The sequence below is a fragment of the Cyanistes caeruleus genome, chromosome 3 (genome assembly GCF_971803275.1).
Source record: "Cyanistes caeruleus chromosome 3, bCyaCae1.hap1.1, whole genome shotgun sequence".
Lineage (NCBI taxonomy): Eukaryota > Metazoa > Chordata > Aves > Passeriformes > Paridae > Cyanistes > Cyanistes caeruleus.
In genome coordinates, this window is record NC_141703.1 from 5,998,861 (window position 1) to 6,021,362 (window position 22,502).

At 41.3% G+C, this 22,502-nt stretch overlaps 2 protein-coding genes across 3 annotated transcripts in view; one reads left to right on the plus strand and one right to left on the minus strand.

Annotated features, from left to right (window-relative positions):
* Window positions 1-239: 239 nt before the first annotated feature.
* On the plus strand, window positions 240-8,131 carry GATD3 (glutamine amidotransferase class 1 domain containing 3). Its single transcript, XM_023924080.2, has 7 exons — window positions 240-953; window positions 3,552-3,604; window positions 4,230-4,343; window positions 4,676-4,795; window positions 5,952-6,044; window positions 6,368-6,524; window positions 7,146-8,131. The coding sequence occupies exons 1-7, from the start codon at window positions 840-842 to the stop codon at window positions 7,272-7,274; spliced, it is 780 nt and encodes a 259-aa protein (XP_023779848.2). The 5' UTR covers window positions 240-839; the 3' UTR covers window positions 7,275-8,131.
* A 7,287-nt stretch (window positions 8,132-15,418) lies between these two features.
* The window catches only part of LOC111927238 (myelin-oligodendrocyte glycoprotein-like), a 31,361-nt gene continuing 24,277 nt past the window's right edge, over window positions 15,419-22,502 (minus strand). Inside the window, exons 5-7 of one of the 2 annotated variants that reach the window (XM_023924066.2) lie at window positions 21,294-21,632; window positions 20,113-20,148; window positions 15,419-17,042 (exon numbers count right to left, since the gene is read on the minus strand). In XM_023924066.2, the coding sequence (XP_023779834.2) occupies window positions 16,939-17,042; window positions 20,113-20,148; window positions 21,294-21,632 (479 nt within the window). In that variant the 3' untranslated portion in view covers window positions 15,419-16,938. The remainder of the gene's footprint in view (window positions 17,043-20,112; window positions 20,149-21,293; window positions 21,633-22,502) is intronic. The other variant, XM_086879649.1, reaches the window with a different exon arrangement.

A 22,502-nucleotide genomic window follows, 5' to 3' on the forward strand; every position in this document is an offset into this window, starting at 1 on the left:
GAGAACTGTCTAATAAGAGCAGGGACCTGAATACAAAGAATTGGGTCTGTCCTTGTAATACTTTCAAGCCACATGCTGAAAGGGCTTTGTTAATGAAGATACTGCAGATATTACCAATGATTCAGAATTTATTTTCTCAGCATGTTCTGCTTTTCTGGATTTGTTTTCTGGTCATTTGCCACTGTTGGAATAGAAGAGAGGTATAAATATTAAAGGTAACTGCAGTGAGGTCTCCCCTCAGTCTCCTCCAGGCTGAACAGACCAAGGGCTCTCAGCCGCTCCTCACACGGCTTCTCCTTAAGGCCTTCACCATCTTCCTTGTCTTTCTCTGGACTCTCTCTGATAGTTTAACACCTTTTTTTTCAGCCTTTAATTCCCCAGTCTGTCCGTACATACGGGACTGTCCTATCCCAGGAGCAGAATCCAGCACTTTTCCAGTGTTCATACAGATGGTGACTGGCCATCTCTGCTTAATCGAGGTCTCTCTGCAGGCCCTGCGTGCCCTCGAGGGACCCAACAACTCCTCCCAGTTTTTTACCGTCTGCCAATTTGCTTATTTTTCCCCTGTAATTTCCGCACCGTTATCTTTTTGTCCTCAGCCGCCTTCCCAGCGCTGCCGTTCCCGATAAACGAGGGTCGGGAAGGGAACGAGGGCCCGCGGCTCCCGGCCCTGACGTGTCCCCTCCCCGCCTCCAGGGGGCGCCGCCGCCGGCGCCGCCAAGGGCGCAGCGGCCTCCGGGCGCGGCCATCCCGGTTCCCGTGGGCCTCACCCGCTCCCCTTCCCGGCTCCTCCGCTCCGCTTCCCGGCTCCTCCGCCGCCGCTCCCCCTGCCCTCAGCCATGCTGACCTCCCGAGGCCCGGCCCTGTGCACCGCGCTGCGGCGAGCGGCGCCCGCTGGCCTCGCTGCCTTCCACTCCTCCGCTCGGCGCTGCCGCGCCGCCCGCGTCGCTGTGGTGAGTAATGGAGGGGCGCGGGGGCCGGGCCGGCGCTGAGGAGAAGCGCTTGTTTGGTTTGTTCCTGTCTGGCTCTCCACAGCCACGCTCGGCCCTGCGGCCGGGGTCGCTCAGGCGGTGGGGCCGGTGCAGGCGAGGGCTCGGCGGAGCGGCGGCCTGTCAAAGTCTCGCCTGGTGGCTGCGACAGCTGGAAACCTTGGACAGACGCTGAATTTGAGAAGGCCCCTGGCAGTTCAGAAACTTGAAGGAAGCCAGACCAGGGGTGGGAAACATGTGAAAATTGGCGTCTGTGTGGTTGTTGTTGGCCTGGAGATGCTTTGGGAAGCAGCACAGAATCACAGGATGGGTCAGGCTGGAAGGGACCGCAGCGGGTCGCCGGCTCCAGCCTCCCTGCTCAAGCGCGGCCAGCCCGGAGCACATGGCCTACGGATGTGTCTAGACGGTTCTGGAATATCTTCAGTATTCCTTCTCCATATCCTCCTTGGACAATCTGTACCAGTTCTCAGTTACTGCACAGGAAAGAAATTATTCCTCGTGTTCAGTTGGAACTTCCTTTGCATTAGTTTATGCCATTTCTCTCGTGCCATTGCTAGGCACCTCCAAGCAGAGCAGGGTCCATCCTCTGACAGTCCCCATTTAGATATTTGTACACATTAACGAGGTCTCCCCTCAGTGATCTCATCTTGAAGCTGAACAGCTCCCTCAGCCTTTCCTTGTAAGAGAGATTCCTCAGTCCCTCATTCATCCTCACTGCCCTCCACAGAACCCACTCCGGGAGCTTCATGTCTTCTTTGTACCGAGGAACCCAGGAGGCTTTAACTTGAAATAGTTCATAGTGTTACTGGGTGAGGTCACTGGCAGTGAATATATTTAAAATGTGTTATGCTTTTTGGCAGGAAGGGGTAAAACATGTTACAGATAAAGAAGAAAGCAAGGAGATGGAAGAGCTACAGATTGCCAGAGGAAAATATAGGCTGTAGGTGGTGTCCCAAATGGATACACAGCATTGGAACTCAGTGGACAGTCTTTGCAGCTCGAGATTTGCATAGTCTAGACAGCATTAAATATAAAGGCATAAGAAGGCATTACCTTCATGAGGAAATCTGTTTGGGGCAGAATTGGCTTGGGAAGGGGCTGAATGCTGGTCCAAATGGCTAAAAAGTAACCCAAAAGGAGTGCTGTCATTTTAGCAAATCACAGCTTTTTAAATATAGCTGGGAAAACAATGTGATTTTTGACATTAATGATATAAATTTTTTGACTGTGGTAAAAGATTTGTTATCAGGTAGGTACTGAAATAAGAGAAGAATTTATATATAGCAGAGTTTACAATAATAATGTCACAGTATTTTGGTTTCACTGAGTTAAAAAAAAAATTAAAAGTGTTGCACACAGAGCATAACCTTAGAACAGTTGCTTGTCTGTTTATTCAGTCTAAATTCAATGAAAAATAAAACAAAAAGTTGTGAAGTAAAAGGCAGCTCTTAAATATCAAATTTAACCAGATTAATATGGACAGAAGAACATTCATGTATCTTGCTCATTGGGCAATGGGATGGTGATACTTGGTGAAGTGATGCCCATGATAACAGACACCTGGGTATTGTGACCTGAAAGTCCCTTCAAGTCTAACATTACTAGCTCAGATTTTTTTCAGTTCTTTTCAGTTGTGAGTTTCTGTTCATGTTTAAAAACATGAACATGTTTAACAACTCTCAAGGTTTTTGAGAAAAAAAAAAAAACCAACAACTGAGGGAAAGCCAGGAAGGAGGAGATTAAAGTAAAAAAAAAAAAAAAAAAAAGGAAATTGACTTTCTAACTGGATTTTTTAATTTCAGAGCAAAGGGCCAAACAAAAAGCCCCACAAGAGTTCATCTGTGTACTTTCAGGAACTAGAGAAACCTTTGGATTTTTTTGGTTTTGTTTCTTTATTACAAGGACTTTAAAAACAATGTTTTTATCTCCTACTTTGTCAAATTCTCCACCCACAAAGGGTAGCTGACTGCTTTGTGCTTTTTATTCTCTGGTGTAAACAAATCAAAGGTATTATTTCCACATTGTTAAAGTATGGCTAATGCAGCATAATTGTATTATTGTATTAAAAGTGATTTAGCTTTGATCTCTGATGCAGATTCTCAGGTAAAATACAGCAGCAGGTAAAGTAGCTTATTTAAAGTTCCACCTCAAAGTGAATTTCTGTCCCTTTCCTGATTGATGTGCATCTGAATGAGAAAGTGTTTCACATGGATATGGACACTTCATAAGAAAGATGAATGATACTCAGAGCAACCCACTGTGTGCATAATAAAAAAATACCTAAGGGTGGCATGTCAGTTTATTAACTGTGGTATAAATGTATAAGCCAGGAAATAGATAGTGGTTATTTCTGAGCTCTGTGATGGGTTGTTATAAATAGGAGATGGCAGTTCTGCAGTGTGTCAAGTGGTGACACCAGTGCTAATAGCATGGTGTTCACTGGCACAGTAAGAGCTTGCTTTTAAATTGTTGTATGTTAACTATTTTTTAAATCTTACCTTGTGAAAGATCCTGTGGGGAGTTTCATGTCACCTTCAATACTCTGTTATTTTCTCACTGCAGGTCCTGTCTGGCTGTGGTGTCTACGATGGCACAGAAATCCACGAGGCCTCAGCGTAAGTTGGGACTGTGGGCTCCTAAAAAGTCTCCGTTACATTGCAGCAGTTTGTTTAATTTAGTTGTGCTGCCTCTGGCCATCAGAATTACCCTGAGAGATGAATGATGAATGTTTTTTACAGTTTTCTCACAGTTGTGAGCTCAGGCTGCATTCTTGTAGAACTCAGTGATTATCCAAAAATGCAGCACTGTGCATGTGATGCCAAAACAGAGTCTGAGAGACACTCTCTTCAGAAATAGAAATTTGGAGTTCCAGATTCAAGAGAGTTCAATACAGATTTAATTCCAGAACCACTTGAGTTTCCATTCCTGGAGCTAAATGTAACAGCAGAATTGTTAATGCTTAAGTGGAATTAACTCTAACTGTGAATTAAAAAAAGATGTGTCACCTAGACCTAGATTAAATGTTAATGGCTATTAACTAATTGTTAATTGTGGCATTCTTCCATAATACCTGGAGACTTGGAGGAAGGAAGCTTTTGTTCTTCTTGATTGCCTGCTTTGGTAGGATGTGTTTTCCCTCATCTTTCAAAGTCAGTTGGTGGAATATTTGTAGCAGATTTAGGGGTCAGAAAAAGCTTCTCCCTTAAAAATTTTCTGCATGTGTAATCTCCATTTCTGTAGTGTACTGGTGCACCTGAGCCGTGGGGGAGCTGAGGTTCAGATGTATGCTCCAGATGTCCCTCAGATGCACGTCATAGACCACAGTAAAGGGCAGCCAGCTGAAGCTGAGTCAAGGTAAGTCTGTGATGTGTCAGGCACTCTTGAGATGTAGCAGCCTGTAATGGCTCTTGTAGCACGTGGCTGAATGCCTTCAGTAGCTTTATGCCAGCTGTGGTGGTTTTCTTGGAGAAAAGATATTACATGAGTTTTCTGGACTTGACTATATACAGTGCCTGTGTTTCCCAGCAGCAGCAGCATTTCAGATCCATCAACAGCTTCAGTTACTAAATATCAATGTTCTTGCTTCCTCCCTTCCTCACTCTCCTCTTCCTCTGCAAAACTTTATTTTTACTGTTCTGTGTGCAAATGCTTAATTAATCACATTGTTTTATTTCTGGTTCTTCAAGGAATGTTTTAGTGGAATCTGCAAGAATCGCTCGTGGTAAAATCTCAAGCCTGGCTAAGCTCACTACAGCAGACCATGATGCTGTGATATTCCCTGGTGGATTTGGAGCTGCCAAAAACTTGTGAGTGCCAACTAAGTGTCAGATTCCTCAACTAAATATTCATAATTAACTATGCATAATCAGCCTGGCAAAGAGAATGCATTGGGATGATCTAATTGCAGCCTTTCAGTACCTGAAGGAAACTTGCAGAAAAGATGGAAAGAGACTTTTTACAAGGGTCTGCTGTGATGGTACAAGGGGGAATGGCTTCAGACTGAAAGAGAGTAGGTTTAGGTGAGATATTAAGAAGCAGCTGCTTGCTGTAAGGATGGTGAGGCACTGAACAGGTTGTCCAGAGAAGCTGTGGATACCCCATGCCTGGCAATGTTCAACACCAGGTTGGATGGAGCTTGGAGCAACTTGGTCTAGAGGGAGCTTTCCCTGCTTATGGCAGAGGGCTGGGAATGAGATGATCTGTAAAGTCCCTTCCAGCACAAACCATTCTGTGAACCAAGATTCACACAATAAAATCCATAAATGGCCTTATTTACTACATATGTAACTCCTAATTAATAGGATAACTTCTGTCAAAGTCTTTTCTTATTGTCAAATTGTCTTGTTTTAAATTCCCTGAACAATGTTGATGAGAATTCAAGAGTTTAGATAATGCATAAGAAGTCCTCTTTCCTCCCTCTAGTGGTGTTTCTTTTTGGGTCTGAGGGAAGTAAGGGTAAAACTTAAATGGTTTCAGGTGCTTGTAGTGTTATTATTCTGTTATTCCCTCTCTGCCTGTTATAATTATATAATTATAAAACAACAGCTGGCTCAAAAAAAAAAAGGAAACAAGAAGTGTTTGCCATGTGGAATACTGATTATCCTGCTATTGAGATGCTTTTTTGATGGTTTTGAGAAACATGAATGTTACTTCCCTTTTCTTCTTACATATTTACCTTCTTTGAAAAGATTGTTGTTCAACTTCTCAGTAATCCTAGAAAGCTGATTTGATAATTCTCATTTTAAGATTTTTTTTTAAGTAAGGGACTTTCTGGAAGACCAAAGCCTTAGAAGAGAGACAGTTTGGCTAAAGCATTGGTGGTCATCTACAGAGTGTTTTTAACAAGGTTTTAGTAGCTGTTAAGTTTGTGATGATCCTTTGTAGGCAGTTTCACAGCAGATAGGCAAATACCTCTGTTTGTAGATTTATACTGAGCTTTGTGTAAGTTTCTTGTTGTGACAGATCTACCTTTGCTGTTGATGGGAAGGATTGCAAGGTGAACAAAGAAGTTGAGCGAGTCCTGAAAGACTTCCACAAAGCAGGCAAACCTATTGGGTAAGTATGTGAGTTGGATGGCATTTGTTTGAAAGTGTGAGCTTGGAGACAACCTGTGTTTGGTTGAAATGTGCTGCTGTTGTTGGAACTGGAAAAAGTATCTTCTGTCTTGTATCATTTGTAGCCTATTTTTTTAAATGTGTTTTTCAAGATTTGGCTGTGTAGGTGTTTGTCAAAGGAGAAGCTGAGGAAATGCTGAGAGGAAGTTGCCTTGTGATGTATCTCAGATTTTCAAGGCTGTGTCCATTTGAATCTTTTCAGTTGTGAGCAAGTTCTGGAATAGTGCTGTTGTAGAATTGCTCTTAAAATTCCTTCCGTTGCAGCCTGTGCTGCATTTCCCCAGTGCTGGCAGCAAAGGTGCTCTCTGGTGCTGAGGTAACTGTGGGCCATGAAGAAGAGGAAGGGGGCAAGTGGCCTTATGCTGGGACTGCAGGAGCCATCAAAGAGCTGGGAGCAAAGCACTGTGTGAAAGAAGTAACCATATCCTTTCCTGGTAATTTCCATGTTGGGAGATAGTTTAGAAATGTGTCATTAAAGGAATGAACACATGTAGGACCTGTGCTTTTCCACACAGATTTTCATGGGAATGTGCAGTGGGTAGCAGATAGCAGTGGTGCAGTGCAGGATTAGAAACTCTTCTGTACACAGCTGTGTAACTACTGCTGTGTAACTACACACTGGGAGTTAGAAGTCGTTCTCAGTCAGCTCCCTTGGACACCCAGTAATGCACTAAGTGCTAAATGAATTTGCACATAAAACCAGTGTGAGTTAGAGCTGGTCAGTTCTCTTTGAGATTTTTATTCTTCTTCTGAAGTCTAAAGCTCCAGACTGTACTCAGAGACATTTTACTGCCATCAGTGAATTTTGTAGTTTTCTTGTGTTTCTGGGTGTTTCCACAGGTTTCTCACGCAGCATTTGTATTTCTGGCAAAAATACCTTATCATAGCTTGGGTTATAGGTTGTAGCTGTCTTTACAACTGAATGATATAACATATTTGGAGGAAGTTTTTATAGGATAGTGGAGCTGTGAGGTTTTGTCAGTGCTGGTTCATTTTGCAGGCAGCATCTGCGAGTGCTGTGTTTTCCTTAACTCCTTTTTACGAAGCTCATGTGGATACAAAAAATAAGGTGGTGACCACCCCAGCATTTATGTGTGAAACAGCATTACACCATATCTTTGATGGTATTGGAGCTATGGTAAAGAATGTGCTAAAATTAACTGGCAAATAAAATCAGAAATGCTTAAATTTAGGTCATAGTATCAAACATATCATGGACCAATGGAGACATTTGCACCTGCTTGTCCTGTTGACTCTCTAGTGAATGCTGATACGAAGCTGATTGATTCCCAGCTGCAGGATTTTCCATGCCTTTTTGAGAGAGGGGCATTGCAGAGGACAAGGAGCCTGGCCTGAGACACAGAGTGTTTTCTTGAGCTTTTCCATCTAAAGGGAGCTGACTGGATGTGTTCTGAAGCAAAGTCATCCCAACACACCAATGTCAAACCAGTTCTAAGAGGGAAAAAGAGACTCAAAGCCCTTGCAGAAGCTGAGGGCAGATGTGTTGCAGGGATTTGGCATGTGGCAACATATCTAGTGGACGAAGAATGGGAGTAGAGAGGAATGAATGTACTGTTCAAGGTGTCTGAGCTCAGGCCTGTGTCTGGGAACAGACAGCCAGGGTCATCTGTTGAAGGAAAATACATCTTCCACATCTTGATTTAACTTGGTATTAGTGGAAAGATTTTGTTTCCATTTCAAAGAATCTCGCTTTCACAAAGTCATTCTGAACACCAATCAGCAGCAGGACACAGCTGCCACAACAGTAGCACTTTGAAAAACTCATCCATTGGCCCATTATAGTTTTAAAAGGTCTTGAAATGAAGAAGAAAATAATTTCCGCTGGCATGACGCACAACTCTTAAGGACAGCACCCCTATTAAAGCAGTTGTATGATAAGTAGTGATTGGAAAAAACAAGCTCAAATTATCCTAACTTCCCCTGATTTAGGGTAATAAAGCTTTCTCCAAAGAAGTATTATTGAATGTCTGGAATAATGATGTATAAATAAATACATTTCTGCCTTTATCTTATCCTTGTCCTTTCACTTTTGTTTGGGAGCTGCCTTTGATAACATGCTGGTTGGTTTTAGCAAATTTTCTGCTTTTCAGTTCACCAATTTTCTACATTTTTTCCCATATATAATCTAGCAGAATCTTGTCCACCTCTTCCAAGTTTTTTGTCACCTTTCTATTGAGCAGGACACAACATCTCTCAAAATCAAACAAACAAGCAACATGACATCCCTTACTTGGATTAAAGTTTCTGTTCCATGACAGACTTGCTGAAGTGAACCCATATTTTCGAGGGAGAATTGTGTGCTTTATAAATGAATCTACAAGCCTTAAATTGAATTGGTGTCTGGCAAATGCCATTTGTGGCTGAACACTTACCCAGGAGTGTGGAGTGACATTTTCTTGTTAAGGTGAGCAAAGAGGAGCTTGAGTGTGAGTGTTGGGCATGCTCAGCTTAGTCAGGGTTCAGGGAATAAACATTTTTGCTCCTGGAGCCTCCTAATGATTAATTTTATTGTCACTAAAAGAAAAAAACACGTTTGGGTTTAGAAGATTTGAATTTGTACTTCAGTGCTGGCACTTTTCTTGGGGGATTTCAGATATTCCCTGTGCAGATCACCAACTCCAGTGATGTTACAAAGGAATCAGACACCAAGTCACTGTGGAAGTAGGCATGGTTCATAAAGTGGATTTTGGACATTTGCTGAAACTATTTTTGCTTATACATCAAATTCTTCATGAAATTTTCAGTATCAAGTTGGTAAGAAACAGAATTTAAAACACTGCCACTATGTAATCCAGTGCAAAAAAACCCCTTCATGAGCTTTGCTTGTACAAAGTGGGTATTTTTAGGGTTAATTTTATACACAGAGGCTTAGCAGAGGATGGGAGCTCATTGTTCATACAAAATGTAATAGCATTTTAAAGTGCATGTGTTTCCCACAGCTGCAGGAGGTTTAGAAGAAATTTGGTACCAGAATTTCTATCACACAGCAGAAATGGCATTGAAATCCCCAGGGTGGAAGAACAGCTGTGCCTTTGTTAACAGCACCTTCTTCTGCTGGAAGAGCTGAGCTCTGGGTTAAAGCTTCCCATGAGCTCCCTCACCACAGCAGGGCTGAGGGCTGCAAGTGAAGGTTCTCATACCTACAGTTCCTGGGAAGTGGAGCTGTGCTGGCACAAAGCTTTCTTTGATGCCAAATCTTCAGATTCAGGTGCCCTGAGAAAAAAGACGATCTTTGGAAGAAATTGCTGTCACCTGTGGGAAGTTGGTGGTTGGATCATCCAGATGGTGCCTCTTAACAGTCCTCAACTCTTTTTACCCTTTTTTTTTTTACCTTTCTCTGAATTTAGAGATTATGGGGTTTTTTAAAGGACAAAGAATCGTTCACCAGAATTACCTTTCATTTTTAAAATTCTCTCTAATTTCCCAGTAATGTGCTGACTAGAAATCTCTGATACACACATTTTTCAAGGATTTGGTGGTGTGGGTTTTTTTGGTTGTGTTTGTTAAGTGTTTATTTTGTTTTGGTTTTAGTTTTTTATTATCAGAAGAAAGTTGTTTCTTTGGTGGAAGATGTAGGATTGTCATCTCGGCTTTCAGCCAGTGTAAATTTGGAGGGAAATTCCATGTTCATTTAGAGATTATTATTCTAGTTTTGTCTGCAAATTTGGGATTTTCCTTTCCTTCCATATGACAGATTGGAGCTGGTGAGGGGTTTGCTACTTTCAGCCGAGTGGACAGGAGTTCATGATTAATATGTTTTGCTAAATGCTACCAGAAACAAGAAGTGAAAGAGGCAAAGCCTCCACCAGGAGTCATGCAACACCTGCCTTATGGATTCCTGGCATTTCTTATCTTTGGGAAGCATTCAGGAGCTTTGTGCTGCTGAAAGGCAGTTTGTTATAAACGTGTTCCTGCTCGAGTTGCTTTTCCAGTGCTTGCAGGATGAACTTGCAGGGGTGGGAGGAGCTGCTGCCTCTCAGCTGCTGATTCTGCCCGTCCCCTTTTGCCTCACTGATGGTTACACACAAACCCCGATTAATGAAAGGCTTCTCTGCGGGTTGTTGTAGTGCTCACAGATCTGGCAGCAGTGCTTTTCTCTTCCAAAAGCAGAAAGGGGAGTCGGGGTTTGAGAAGCCTGTTTGGTTTGTGGCTACAAGAGACACTTCTTTTGGGAAATTATAAGCCAGCAGAGGGCACTTGGTGAACAACATTCTGTGCAGGGTTCCACTCACCCAGGACAATATTCCAGCTGTGTGACAGCTGGAACGTGGGACAGTTCTGTAGGGCAGTTTTTTTGGACATTTTGGATCCATATGGAGAATAAAACAAATATTTCGTCCTCCTACCTTCCCAATAATAGGCAGGTCATCATCCATTTCCATTGAAATGAATGCATTTGTTCTGCTGCGCTGTTAAGATTAATTTCTTCAGCACAGTTATTTTATCCCCCTGAAAATATAGTAGCAAATACACATCAGTTAAGCTCTAGCCCCTTCCTGTGATAAAGCTATCTTAGGAAAAAAAATGCAGAAATGTGTTGTATAAAGTCCTAAAGGTACACAGTGAGGTTTGGGGTTTTTTGATGAGGATGATATTTTTGTTTTCTTTTGTTTTCTTGTTTTGCTTTTATTTAAACACTAGTGGTGTTATGGTCAACGTGACTGAAAATGAAGGAATGTAATTTTCAATGATTCGTTGAATCTTGAAAATTCAGTGTTGTCAGGAATGATTTTTATCAGGCCTAGAAATATCCCTGGAAGGAAACACACTGCTTCTTGAAGTGTCTGTGGCTTTGCAGGCTAGCAGTATTTTATACGTGTGAATATACACTTACTTATAATTCTTTTCAGAGTGGGAAGTTAGATAATCTTCCACCTGTAAATAATTAAGAATTGCCTGCATTTCAGGGCTTGAGTCTTTTGTTTGGTGTGGTTTTCTTCTTCCTGGGGCTTCAGATGCCCGAGGAGAAGCTTGCTTATTGAATTGGTGAGCCTTAGCCCTCAGGAGAATTAAGGAGCTGATATCTGATTATTTTCTCCAGGGTGATTCCAGTGGTGGCCAACATCTCTGCAGAAAGAGGGAAAGAGAAGGGGCTAAACTTGGACTGTCCCAAAAAGCTGAAACAAAAGTTGCAGTGAAAATTATGGCACTGATAGCAATGTGATTTCCTGCTGCATATTTAAAAATAATTTAAATTATTTTAAATTTTAAAAAAAATAAATTAAATTTAAAATGTAAATTAAATTAAAAAGCACCTTTCTCTCTTGTTTTCAGTATTTTTCAGTGCTCTTTGTTCAACTTTGAGTGCCAGGCTATGGAATGATTGCCCTCTGGCTTAGCTGAATTAATGGTGAAAATTCCAGTCTAGTGGAAGGTGTCCCTGCCCATGGCAGGGTGTTGGAACTGGATGATCTTTAAGGCCCCTTCCAACCCAAACCATTGTAAGATTTTATGATTCTACATTAAATGTGTCCACATTAATTTCTTGCTGATGTTCTCTCTGGGCCATTTCTCCCACACCACATGAAACTAAAGGGAGCTGTCAGCGGAAAGCATTAACCAGTTAATCTGGCCTCGCTGTAAATTTAGAAAAGCATGATCAAATAACTCCTTTTTGCCTCTTACCAGTGTCAGTGCCAGATATTGGGGAAAAAAATTTACTCTTTTACAGTCATTCTTTGGCAATAGTAATGTCCAAAGACCTCTTAATAATTTCTTTAATGTAACACATTATCAGCCATATGCTCCTGCCTTATAGAATATGTAGGTGTGGGCCACCAAGGTACTGCAAGTGAGACAAGTGGAGATTACTCTTTAAATGTGTGAATTGTTTTTGTGCTCCTTGGTTTTCAAATATCCTTGATTCCCTCTCATTCCCAGTGAAATTCTGGAGTACACAAGAACCGAGTGCTCCTCTCATCCTGCACAGTGAGGGAACTTTCAAGACAAGACACTTCCAGTGTCATCACCCAGCCAAGGAAGGACAGCTCAAGGTCTGCTGCTCACTCAAACCATCACTTGCAGGAAATTGGAAAGGTGGTTGTAGATAACCACTGGGAATGCCATGAAGTACAGCTCTGGGAAAATATAATAAACAGGACATTTAAACATCCCAAGTGCTGCTGCAAATCTGAGTCATAAAAAAGGAGAGTTGTAAACAACATTTAGAGGTCATCCAGGCCCTTCTGTAGTCACATAACTCACACTTGTCAGTGGAGGTGCTCACACAGCACAGAGCAGCACACAGACATCACAGCAATGATTAAATGTAAAAACAGATGGATGATACAACAACAAAATAAATGTTATTTTCCCATCAACAGCACAGACCCAAGTATATAAAGTTTATGCCATGTGAAGCATTTTAAAAAATATGAAAGCATCAGAGTCTTATTAGTATCATGGCTTTACAAGCCAACTTTAATGGGCTTGATTTACAGGTGATAATCTATTAACACCATTTTTTTCAGTAACTTTTCACAGCAGCTATAAAAATATCATTTTATTATATTTAATTTTATTATTTTATTATAATAAAAATTTTATTAGCAGCTGCAATTTTTTTGGGGTAAAGTTGGTAGAAATTAAATAGCATATAATCTATCTCATGTGTTTATACTGGGCCTGTTACTGAAACCTTTTAGTTCCATATGCAATACACTGGATGTGTCTGTGTTCTTGTGCATTTATTACAAGGGTTTTATTTTCAAAATACACTCTGAGAATGAATACATTAGTCCATTTACATGATTTGACTTCTAATATTTTTCAGTTTATAACCAAGAAATGATGATGCTGACAGAATAAATTCCCAATACTGTGTAAAGCAGTACAAGAGGATGTTTCTCCTGCTGTTGGCACAAAACAAACCCAAAACAAAGTGATTAATCTTGACTCAGGTTTTTGATCAGTCAACAATGTCAGCTGGAAAAAATTGCACTGTTTCAGCTGTCTCCCCTAAATCAGGAATGACTCTTTTCCAGCACTGAGCAGGGATGCTGTTGGGGAGCTCCCTAAATTTATAAAAATGCTCTGAGCTGCCTGCATCAAAAGGGCTTTGTATGGCTTGTCACTGGGAAAATGCTGCCACTGAGATTTCTGCATTAGTGTCTTCTGGGTTTAAAGCAATTGGGAAGTTTGCTTCCCTTCTGTGCCATAAAGGGATTCCTGTAAAAGATTCTGGTTTGGGGCTGAAATTGAAAGGTTCCTTTAGCAATGCAGGTGTTACTGAAATAGATTCCTTTGTGTTTTAGCTTTCTTCTACTTTGTTGGAGGGTACTGTGAAAAAAAGGCAGCAGAAGTTCTCTCTTTATTGCAGCAATAAAAGTGCATCTGGGCTGGGAGCACAAGAAGGACCCTGTGCTACCACTCTGGATTCCTTAAATGCAATGTTAAGACTATTTGCATATTTGGTTTTGCAATTTACATAACCTTTTTACATAACAGTTTACATTACAAACCTATTTACATCACATTTTCAGTGACCTACCAGTACCTGGTGGACAGGGAAGCCAATGCTGCAGGGCAGGTGAAAAGCAGCATCCTCCAGTGTCTTGGGGAAATTACTTGGAGGAGGACTGGGGGCTGGGGAAGGCTGCTGCAGGTGGCTCTTGGGGTTGCTTCTGTCCTTTAGCACTGAGCACAGCCCTGCCAGGGCTCCTCTGGGTCCTTGCAGCTCACTTCTTGCTACTGCCCTTGCACCACTCGTGCCCTCAGTCTCTTCCATCTCTGGCCAAGAAGCCCAGCACAGCAATTTTTGGCAGGCAAAAAAAGATTGGCATCAGTAAGTGTAATCACTTGGAAAATGCCATGAACCTCCTTCTCCTCCTACCCTTTGTCTTCATTTGTTTGTTCCAGATCCTTATTCTTAAAATTATTTCTCTTAAGGAAACAGGAACTGCTTGGTCTGTGTTCTTTTGCCACATCCTGAGTGTAATGTGTGTAGTGATACATTTCTGATAGTCCTTTCTTCTCAAAGGGTGAGACAGAAAAAGAATTTAGAAAAAAAAGAAGAGAAAAAGTAATTATAAACTAGATGTGGGAATATTCTTGTTTTGGTTGGGGGATTTTTGTTTGTTTGATTTGCTGTTTCAACTTTCTTTTGTGACTCTTGTCAAATGTCTTTCTGTACTCAGAAAGTATGGAAACACCTTTTTAATTCCATGTAAAAGTAGAGAAAACTGCTGTTCTTAGTATGTAATTTGTAAAGGCTAAATCAGCATTCACACAGTGCCTGCTGATCTAGAAGGGATGGAAGGCAGAGCTGAGTGACTGATGTGGGGAGGGGAAAGGGAGGAATTGGGGGAGAGGTTTTAGATGTCTTATGTACAGTGGAACTGGAAGGCACCTGGGATGAGATATAACCCCAAAATCTGGCCATAGTTTAGAAAAGAAAGGCTAAGAGAAAAGGTTTAAGGAAAAGAAAAATGCTAAAGGAAAGGAGAAGAGGCAGGAAAGGAGGGGAGTATATTATTAAAGGAAGAAGACAGTCAAGTTACACCTGCACCTCCAAAAAAAAAAAATTACCTGCATTGGCTAAAAGATGTGACATTGTCTTTTTTGATGTGGCCATCAGTGCTATGATTACAGAATTTTATAATTCCCATCCAGACTGTTGCTACATACAGCACTATGTGGGAATGCAATTAGCAGAGCTACAGCAAATTAATTCAGGATGTGCAGTTTCGACATCCTTGTGGCACCCTTTGCAAAGAGCAAAGTTTGCTCCTAAAATGCGCTGGCTCCTGGTTTGTTTTCAAGTCTGACACAAAACATGGACTTTAGCTTATAAAAGAGACATGGTTTGAAATCCTTGCTCCTGGCAGACTGGTTTTTTTCCTGGCAGCCTTCTGGACAGGGGCACTGCTGGCAAGGGAATTTGTCTCTAGTCTGTGTCTGCCTGCTGATCCATCAGAGCTGTGTCTGGACACAGCTGGCACCAACATTTTGAGATTCTTTAACTGAACTGCTACCCCTGGGAGGATTTAAAAGATGTGTAAATGTGGCTCTGAGGGACATGATTTAATGGTGGACTTGGCAGTGCTGAGTTAAGAGTCGGATTTGTTGATCTTTTCCAGCCTCAGCTGTTCTGGGATTCTGCACTTCCTGAGAAATGCTGAGCTGCTTAAGTGGCTAGTAGATTTTTAGAAGTCATAGAGTCCTTGAGATGAGGGCAGGCACTCCAGACTCTTAGGGCCAGCAAAACTACACAGATGTTACCTTTTAAACCTTCTGAGCCTCTCTAACTGTAGGAACAACTGGAATACAAATAAAGAACTCTTATAGACCAAGCAATTGCTCTCATCAGGGTTTTTGTTTTATTTCAGATTTTATTTGTGATCAAATTGTATCTTGAAAAAGACACAAAATCTGAGACAAACATTTGGAGGATGGGACACAAAAAGACAGTCACAGTATGTACAATTCTTACAGTCAAATCTCTCTCTGCAGCTGTTCCACTGAGCTGCTCTGTAGCAGGGTAGCCAAATATCAGCTGGGCTTCACTGCAGCACCAGCACAGGCCGTGTGGGGGATTTTGTTTCTCTTCCCCACCATGGGGAAAAGGCCTTTATTTAAGAAATTCAAAGGTAACTGTATCCTTTATGTCCATTTTAAACTCTGATTTATTCTGTCCCTTCCTTGCCAATACAATCTTGTCTCTTCATTGGAAAAAAAGAGGCTCAGCTGTTCCAAATGGACGTGACTCTCTGTGCATCCTCGTGAGTCATTCCTGCTGCCTGAGGGCTCAGCAGGAGAGGTGTCTTCAGCCACCAGTTCTGTTCTCTGGATGCTTTCTGGTTGTGGAGCAGGGTAGTTGCAGTTCTGGCCTGAAAAAAACTTCTGCACTTTCTGGACATTGTTTGTATGTGAGATCCTTTCGATTTGCACGGGACACCTCTGCTACCTGAATGGAACTTTTCCAGAAATAAACCCATTTAGTTTGCATAGGTATCAGTTACAATTACTCTGATGAGTTTTTAAGTATTTTTTTTCCCCTCCAAAGGCACTGCTTTTAAAGAAGAACATTATCACAGTAACGACTTCTCATTGCACAGTTCCAGCTTAAGGATCCAGCTTTGTCATATTTCACGACAAAAATGATAATACTGAATTCAGTCTTCTGAATTTTTTGGCTTTTTTAGCAGTGGATTTTGTAGTAATACATCACTTCCTTCCTCTATGTGGATATTTTATGAACTTCTACCCTCTTTCTCTGTCAGTTTCACCCTCCTGCTAAAGAAATACTACATTTCTTGTGGAAAAAAGGGGCTCTTACTCATAGCCCATGACACTTAGGAGTGAAAGCAGAAGCTGAAGTTCCACAGAATCAAGTTTCACAAGGTTTCCATCCTTACATTTCACAAAATGTGTCTTCCTGCTTCCACTTTTTGTCTGTCACAGAGGAGAGTTACCCCCACTCTTCCTTTCAGTTGTCTTGAAGGACAGCAGATGAGAGGTAAAAGATCTCACTGGGATCAACTATAATCTGATCCTGGAGTATTGTGAGCCTTTTATCCTGTCATTAAAGCAAACCCACACAATTCCAAAATGAAATGTATATCCTGACAGCAGTAAAACTGGACTCTGAGAAACAAATGCAAAAGCAGACTTGCCACCTCAGAGTTTTGCTGCCCTTGGTTTTGTGGAACACCAGAAGGTGGGATGCAAACACCTACGGCTTGGTCTGTTCCCAGCTCTCGGTGCTTCCTTCCCGTGGCTCTGGAGCAGGTGTCACACTGACCCCACAGACCTGTTCTGCCCAGAAAGATCCTCTGGTGAGGGAAAATTCCCAAAGACAAAGCTGACTTCCCCTGTTACAAGTGCCAAAGCCCCAGGAGGAGCAGGAGCAGGAAAGAGAGGGGAAGCACAGCCAGACATGGCACATCCGTGGGGCTTCTGGAGGGAATCTGATTCTGCTCTGAAAAATTAACAAAGAGAAGGTCAGCATGTAAGTGATGGCTTGACAAGAAAGTGTATTACAAGTTTGCCTGACACATTTTACATGAATGCATCAGTGGAAGATTGTTTTTAAAACAATGGATTTGGGCTCATTTTCAAAATTCTCATTTTGTGTGTCTGTACAGAGTCCAGACAAAAGAGTCTCAAGGTACCGAGGCAAATCACTTTTTCTTTTTCACAGAAGAGGTGCAGAAACTCAGCAACAATGAATGCAACTTTTCTGGATGACTGAGAATCCTTGTTTAAAATCCTGACAGAAAAGCAACAACCAGCCAGCTGTTTAGTGGGAACTGGGTGATCTTTGAGATCCCTTCCAACCCAAGCCATTCCATGATTTTAGGATGAAAATACATTTTCATTCTGCCTACTCAGGGCTTGAGGCAGATGCTTTGATTAAGAGTCCATAGATAATGATAATAAATGTTAAAGAATCTAGGTGACACACTTTAGGTGGTGGCAGCACTGTGTGCCTCTGTTGGTACAAAACCCACAGCATGGACACAGGACACAAATTACCCTTGGCACGGGTGTTACATTCGACCTGTGCTGGATGTAGCACACAAGTGAAAAGAGATTTTCAACCCCTGACTTAAAAAGAAGAGAATATTTTTCCTGTAAGTGTTCCAAGTCCTTCTCTGTGAAGAACAGGCTGTATATTGGTTTTTATATACCTGAGGACTGTTCCTATTTCTGTGGTATCAGCTGTCAGTAGCTCACTGTAGTTAATTTATCTTGAGCAGGGAGCTTCCCCCAGTTCCTGGAAGGAGTTTGTGATACTGATGTGTAGAGAGCAAGTAAACATCAGGTAGTCCTCTGTCATGCTTTGAAATAAATGTAGGGTTATAACAACAAGCCTCCTGGCCTTTTGTGTCTTCTTCCAGGCCCAACCCTTTAATTTTTCCCAGAGAAAGTGTTAATCTGGTTTTATTGAGTCAGAGAGAGTGTTGTGAGGCACTCAGAGTGAAAGCAAAATTTGGCTCTTTAAAGTAGTTGGGAAAAATAATCCATGCAGCAAACAAACAGATATGTAGCCATAGTGAAACAGATGAAAATTGTTTCTGTTTTACATAAAAATAGTATTTGTTGATCTGGTTGACTGTGAAATGTGAGAACTGTTTCTGTATATAATGCCTTTGTTCTCAGCATGTCATTTTTTAATTTTCCTAAGTCCCTTCTGAAATAACAGCTAATATAAAACAGATTCCCTTTCTCTCTTTCTTAAGAAATTGCTGGGGAAAAAAAGGGGGGGAGCTGTGGCTGATGATTTTATTTAAAATAAGTTGAAACCAGGAAATATACTTTTCCTTTTCATAAAAAAAATTACACTTAAAAGGTTGGGCTTTTGTTCTTTCCTCATCCCCAAGTCCCACAAAATCCTGCAGTACAAGAACCATCAGGTGTCAAAGGTGTGTGGTTCAGTTTGTACTCCTATAGCAAAGTGAAACACTACCCTTTTGTCCCAATAATTTATTTGGTTTTTTCTTCAATAAAAATGCATTTTCATTACAAGAAATACTTTATATTCAGGGGCTATTGTCAGGAAGGCTGAATCAAACATATATAAAACTATTTCATTTAAATATAACCCACTTACATTTGGTTTTGAGAATCTTCCACTGCTGCATTAAGAAGTTTGACCCTCAATAGTTTCTGATTTCTTGTGGAAGGTGACAGCTGGAGATATTTTAATTCCTGTTCTATTTGCTTTTATAAAGTAATGTGAAAGCACATAATACCACCCTGAATTTAACTTCATTTTTTTTTTAAAGACCTTTTGGCCAGCTAGACTATCTTAGGTCTAAGACTGTATGTTTCCTGTATTTTTTGTGCTTATCAGGCACAAGAACTGTTGTTTGGGTGTTTTTTTTCTTCTGTGTGATCATTTCTCTTTCCCAGTTTCTATTTGAGTTTATTGCAGCCTAAACTGTCTGTAATGTCATGGTGTGGCTGAACTTATTGTGTTAAATTTAATAAAATAATTGCTATGTAAAGGATCTTATCTTCCAGCCCCACTGAGTATAATAAAAATTACAGCTGTTGATTTTATATGACAAAATTTTATAGGTTTAATCCCAATTTAAGGTTTTGTAGCACTAATAAGAATCATTTGGCTTGCAACTAAGATTTTTAGAGAAGAACTTAATGACAATGGTACCTAGAAGCTGGACATCCCTTCTGCATTGAATTCACTCCACAAGTGTTTACAAATGACCCCAGTGTAGTTACTTCTCTGTAATGAATAAACCTAGATAATAACATCTGCACTATATTGCAATATTGCCTTTGGATGAAATCTACCTTAATTTCCCAGAAGAGTTTATGTGGAGTCATTAATCATGTATTTTAAAAAAATATTTATTAGCAAAAGGACCACCCAGATCTCTTGATCTGGCAGTTTAACTTTAGAACTAGCTGAGAGAAAGCTGTAGTTAGGTGGGGGTTGGTCTTTTCTGCCATATCTCAAATGAAAATATGAGAGGAAATGACTTTAAATTATGTCAGGGGACATTCAGATCAGATATTAGGGAAAAAAAATAAAAAAATCACTGAAAGAGTGATTAATAGGCATTGGAATAAATTTCCCAGGGAGTTGGTGGAGCCACTATGTCTGGAAGTGCTCAAGAGGCACCTGGATGTGGAATTTGGGGACATGGTTTAGGGAGTTGATGGTGGTGCTGTGCTGATGGTGGGGCTGGATGATCTTGCAGGTGTCTCACAGCCTTGCTGACCCTGTGATTTATTCCTTCCAAGTGGCTTCTGTGTTACTTGTTTTTTAGTGATTTTAAAATGCCCATATGAGTGTCCTGGCACCTCAGCACTCTTCTCCCTGCAGTCCAGGTCTGTCTCAGTGGTGGAGATATTTTTCCCTGTCTGGGACAGCTGTATTTTGCCAGGTTTAGTGAGAGAGAACAAGCACCCCAAGTTTATTGGACTTTCTCTATTTAGCACATTTTTCCAATCTTGCAAACACAAAATAAAGCACAGGATAATCACTCAGACACTTAGCAAGTTAAGTAGTGTTGCCTTACCAGAAGGGGAAGGTGGCTCCTCAATCCTAGGTGGAACTGGGAAAAAACCCCACAATAATCAAAGTTAATTGTTTGGGCCTAGAAGTTTTTCTGTTTTTCTGATAATCAATTTAAGGGTTAATGTTATTGTTTTTTTCTACATTTGTCAAACAAACTGAAAGTTTAAGTATGATCACAGAATTATATCAAAGACACCTTACTGCTCTCTAAAGTTAGATGGAAACATTTTGATTCTGCATTTTCGAAACATCTTTTTCTTTAATTTTGAAAACTGCAAAACATTTAGCTTTGAAATTTTTTTTAACAAATGTTATTTCACTTTACATTTTGAAAACATTTTTCTCTCTGAATTATTTAAAAAGAGATATTAAAAGGTTTATATTATTTGGAAACATTTTTTTTTTCTATTTTAAGCAGAAGTGAATCTATGTGGTTGAGCATTATGAAAGTTTCCAGCTGACTTATTCACGAAAGACACCTTAGAAATGTATGATTTGTTTTGATGTGTATCCCTTATTTTTTTTTCCTTTTTATTTCAGTTGGTTGGCTGGTCTAACTCAATACCTCATCCTTCTGGTGGCTATGCTTGTGGGTAGTTCAAACATGTTATCTCAGTTGTTTGGCTTTTTCAAACATGTGTTATGGTCTCACTCATTTTCCTAAGGAGCAAAAATAAAAATTCTTGTTGCATCTGTCCAGCCATGCCATCAGATCCACATCTTCCAGCTGCAAGGGAAAAGGAAAGCAGCAGCTGGCTGTCATTCTTCTGAAAGGGTCTGGGACCTGGACTTTGGATCCAATACCCAGAGATTAAACTTCTGCTTCACAGACCCATGTACAAACCGTGAAATTAACTCTGCTGTTCCTCTGGGGAAAAGTGGATCAAGGGCAGTACAAACCCATAAATAACCAAATGCTAAAATCTGGGGACATTATTCCTTAATGTTTCCTCAAAGGGAGGATGAAGAGGCAGGTGCCTTGCCTTTAGGAGTCCTGAAGTGCTGAAGCTTAACAAAGGACTTTTCTTTCTCACATACACTTCCAAGAAAAGCAAGGAACAGAATGAAACTGAGTGAAAAATAGTTTTAAAAATTGAAGTAATCCCTCTCAATGGCTGCACATGGCTTATCAACAAGAAATTTTGCCCTTGACTTGCTCCTCTGTACTAAAACAAGTCTTACCTGATACATTGAGTTTAATTGTAGATTTCTTTGTTTGATGGCTGTCAGTCTGTCTGTAGATGCAGGAATATTCAGCATCATCCTGTAACTGGACATTGGAGATCTTTAAAGAAAGGTTGCCATGCTTCATCTGGTCCAGAAAAAGACTGGTTCTACCATGGAATTTTTCGTCCTGGCCATCCAGTGAATCCTGCCCATTCTTAAAGAAGTGCACCAGATTGGTGCCAATCTGCCAGTAGAGCATGGACTTGGAAAGGGTTGGCTCTCCAGGAGGGGTGGTGGTGCAAGGCAAAACCACAGTTTCCCCAACAAATGCATGGCACGTGGTGCCCAGCTGGCCTGCAATAAAACCCAGACAGTTCCATCAGCGTGCAGCAGAGATGGGGCACCAGCTTCCCTATAATTTGGCTTCACCACATCCTTATTGGCACTCTCCCTCCCAAATCCTTCTCTTTCCAGCCAGGAGAGCCATGTGTGCTCAGAGCCCAGCCAGCTGTGCAGCAGCACAGAAGGTGATATATGCAAGTTGCCTCCACTTTGTAAGTGTGGCTTTTGCTCGAGCTTGTTTCTGCCTGTCCCCTTAGCTGGTGATTTTTCTTCCAGCTTTTTTGGAATCTCAGTTTTTAGAATTAGGTGTCTGATTTGACTTTAATTAACATGTCAGTTCACAAGAGGAAAAAGGAATGCAGTGGAATGGGTGTGGGCAGATATGATTAAGCAATTTCTGGTTTTGTAGGAAGTCTGGCTGGAAAAAAGAAAGTGTGAAAACAGTGCTAGACCAGGAGAAAACCCCTAGATGAGTTTAGTCTCCTACAACTCCCATTATCTGGCTATCAGACCATGATTCACAACTTGTAAAAAATGCGCTGGGAGCTCCCATCCCCCTTCCCCTGCAAAATCTTGCAAAGGGTCTTCAAGAAAAGGGCATTTTTCTGCAGCTCTGGCTTGGTGCACTGTTGCTGATCCCTGTCTGGCAGTCCCTCATACGCTTTGGTGTTAATATCCAGCAGCCAGAAAGGAAATTCTGTCACTCCCATTTTAGATCAATGGTTTTTCAAGACCTTGGAGAGACTAGGTGGGTGTCCCTGACATCAGGAAGAGGCATTCCCAACCTTCCCAGCCAATTCTAGCACATGCAGGAGCCAGAATGAAGGTATCCTGCAGGTGGGCAAACAGGGGCGCAGGCAGGGTGGGCAGCCAGCTTACACA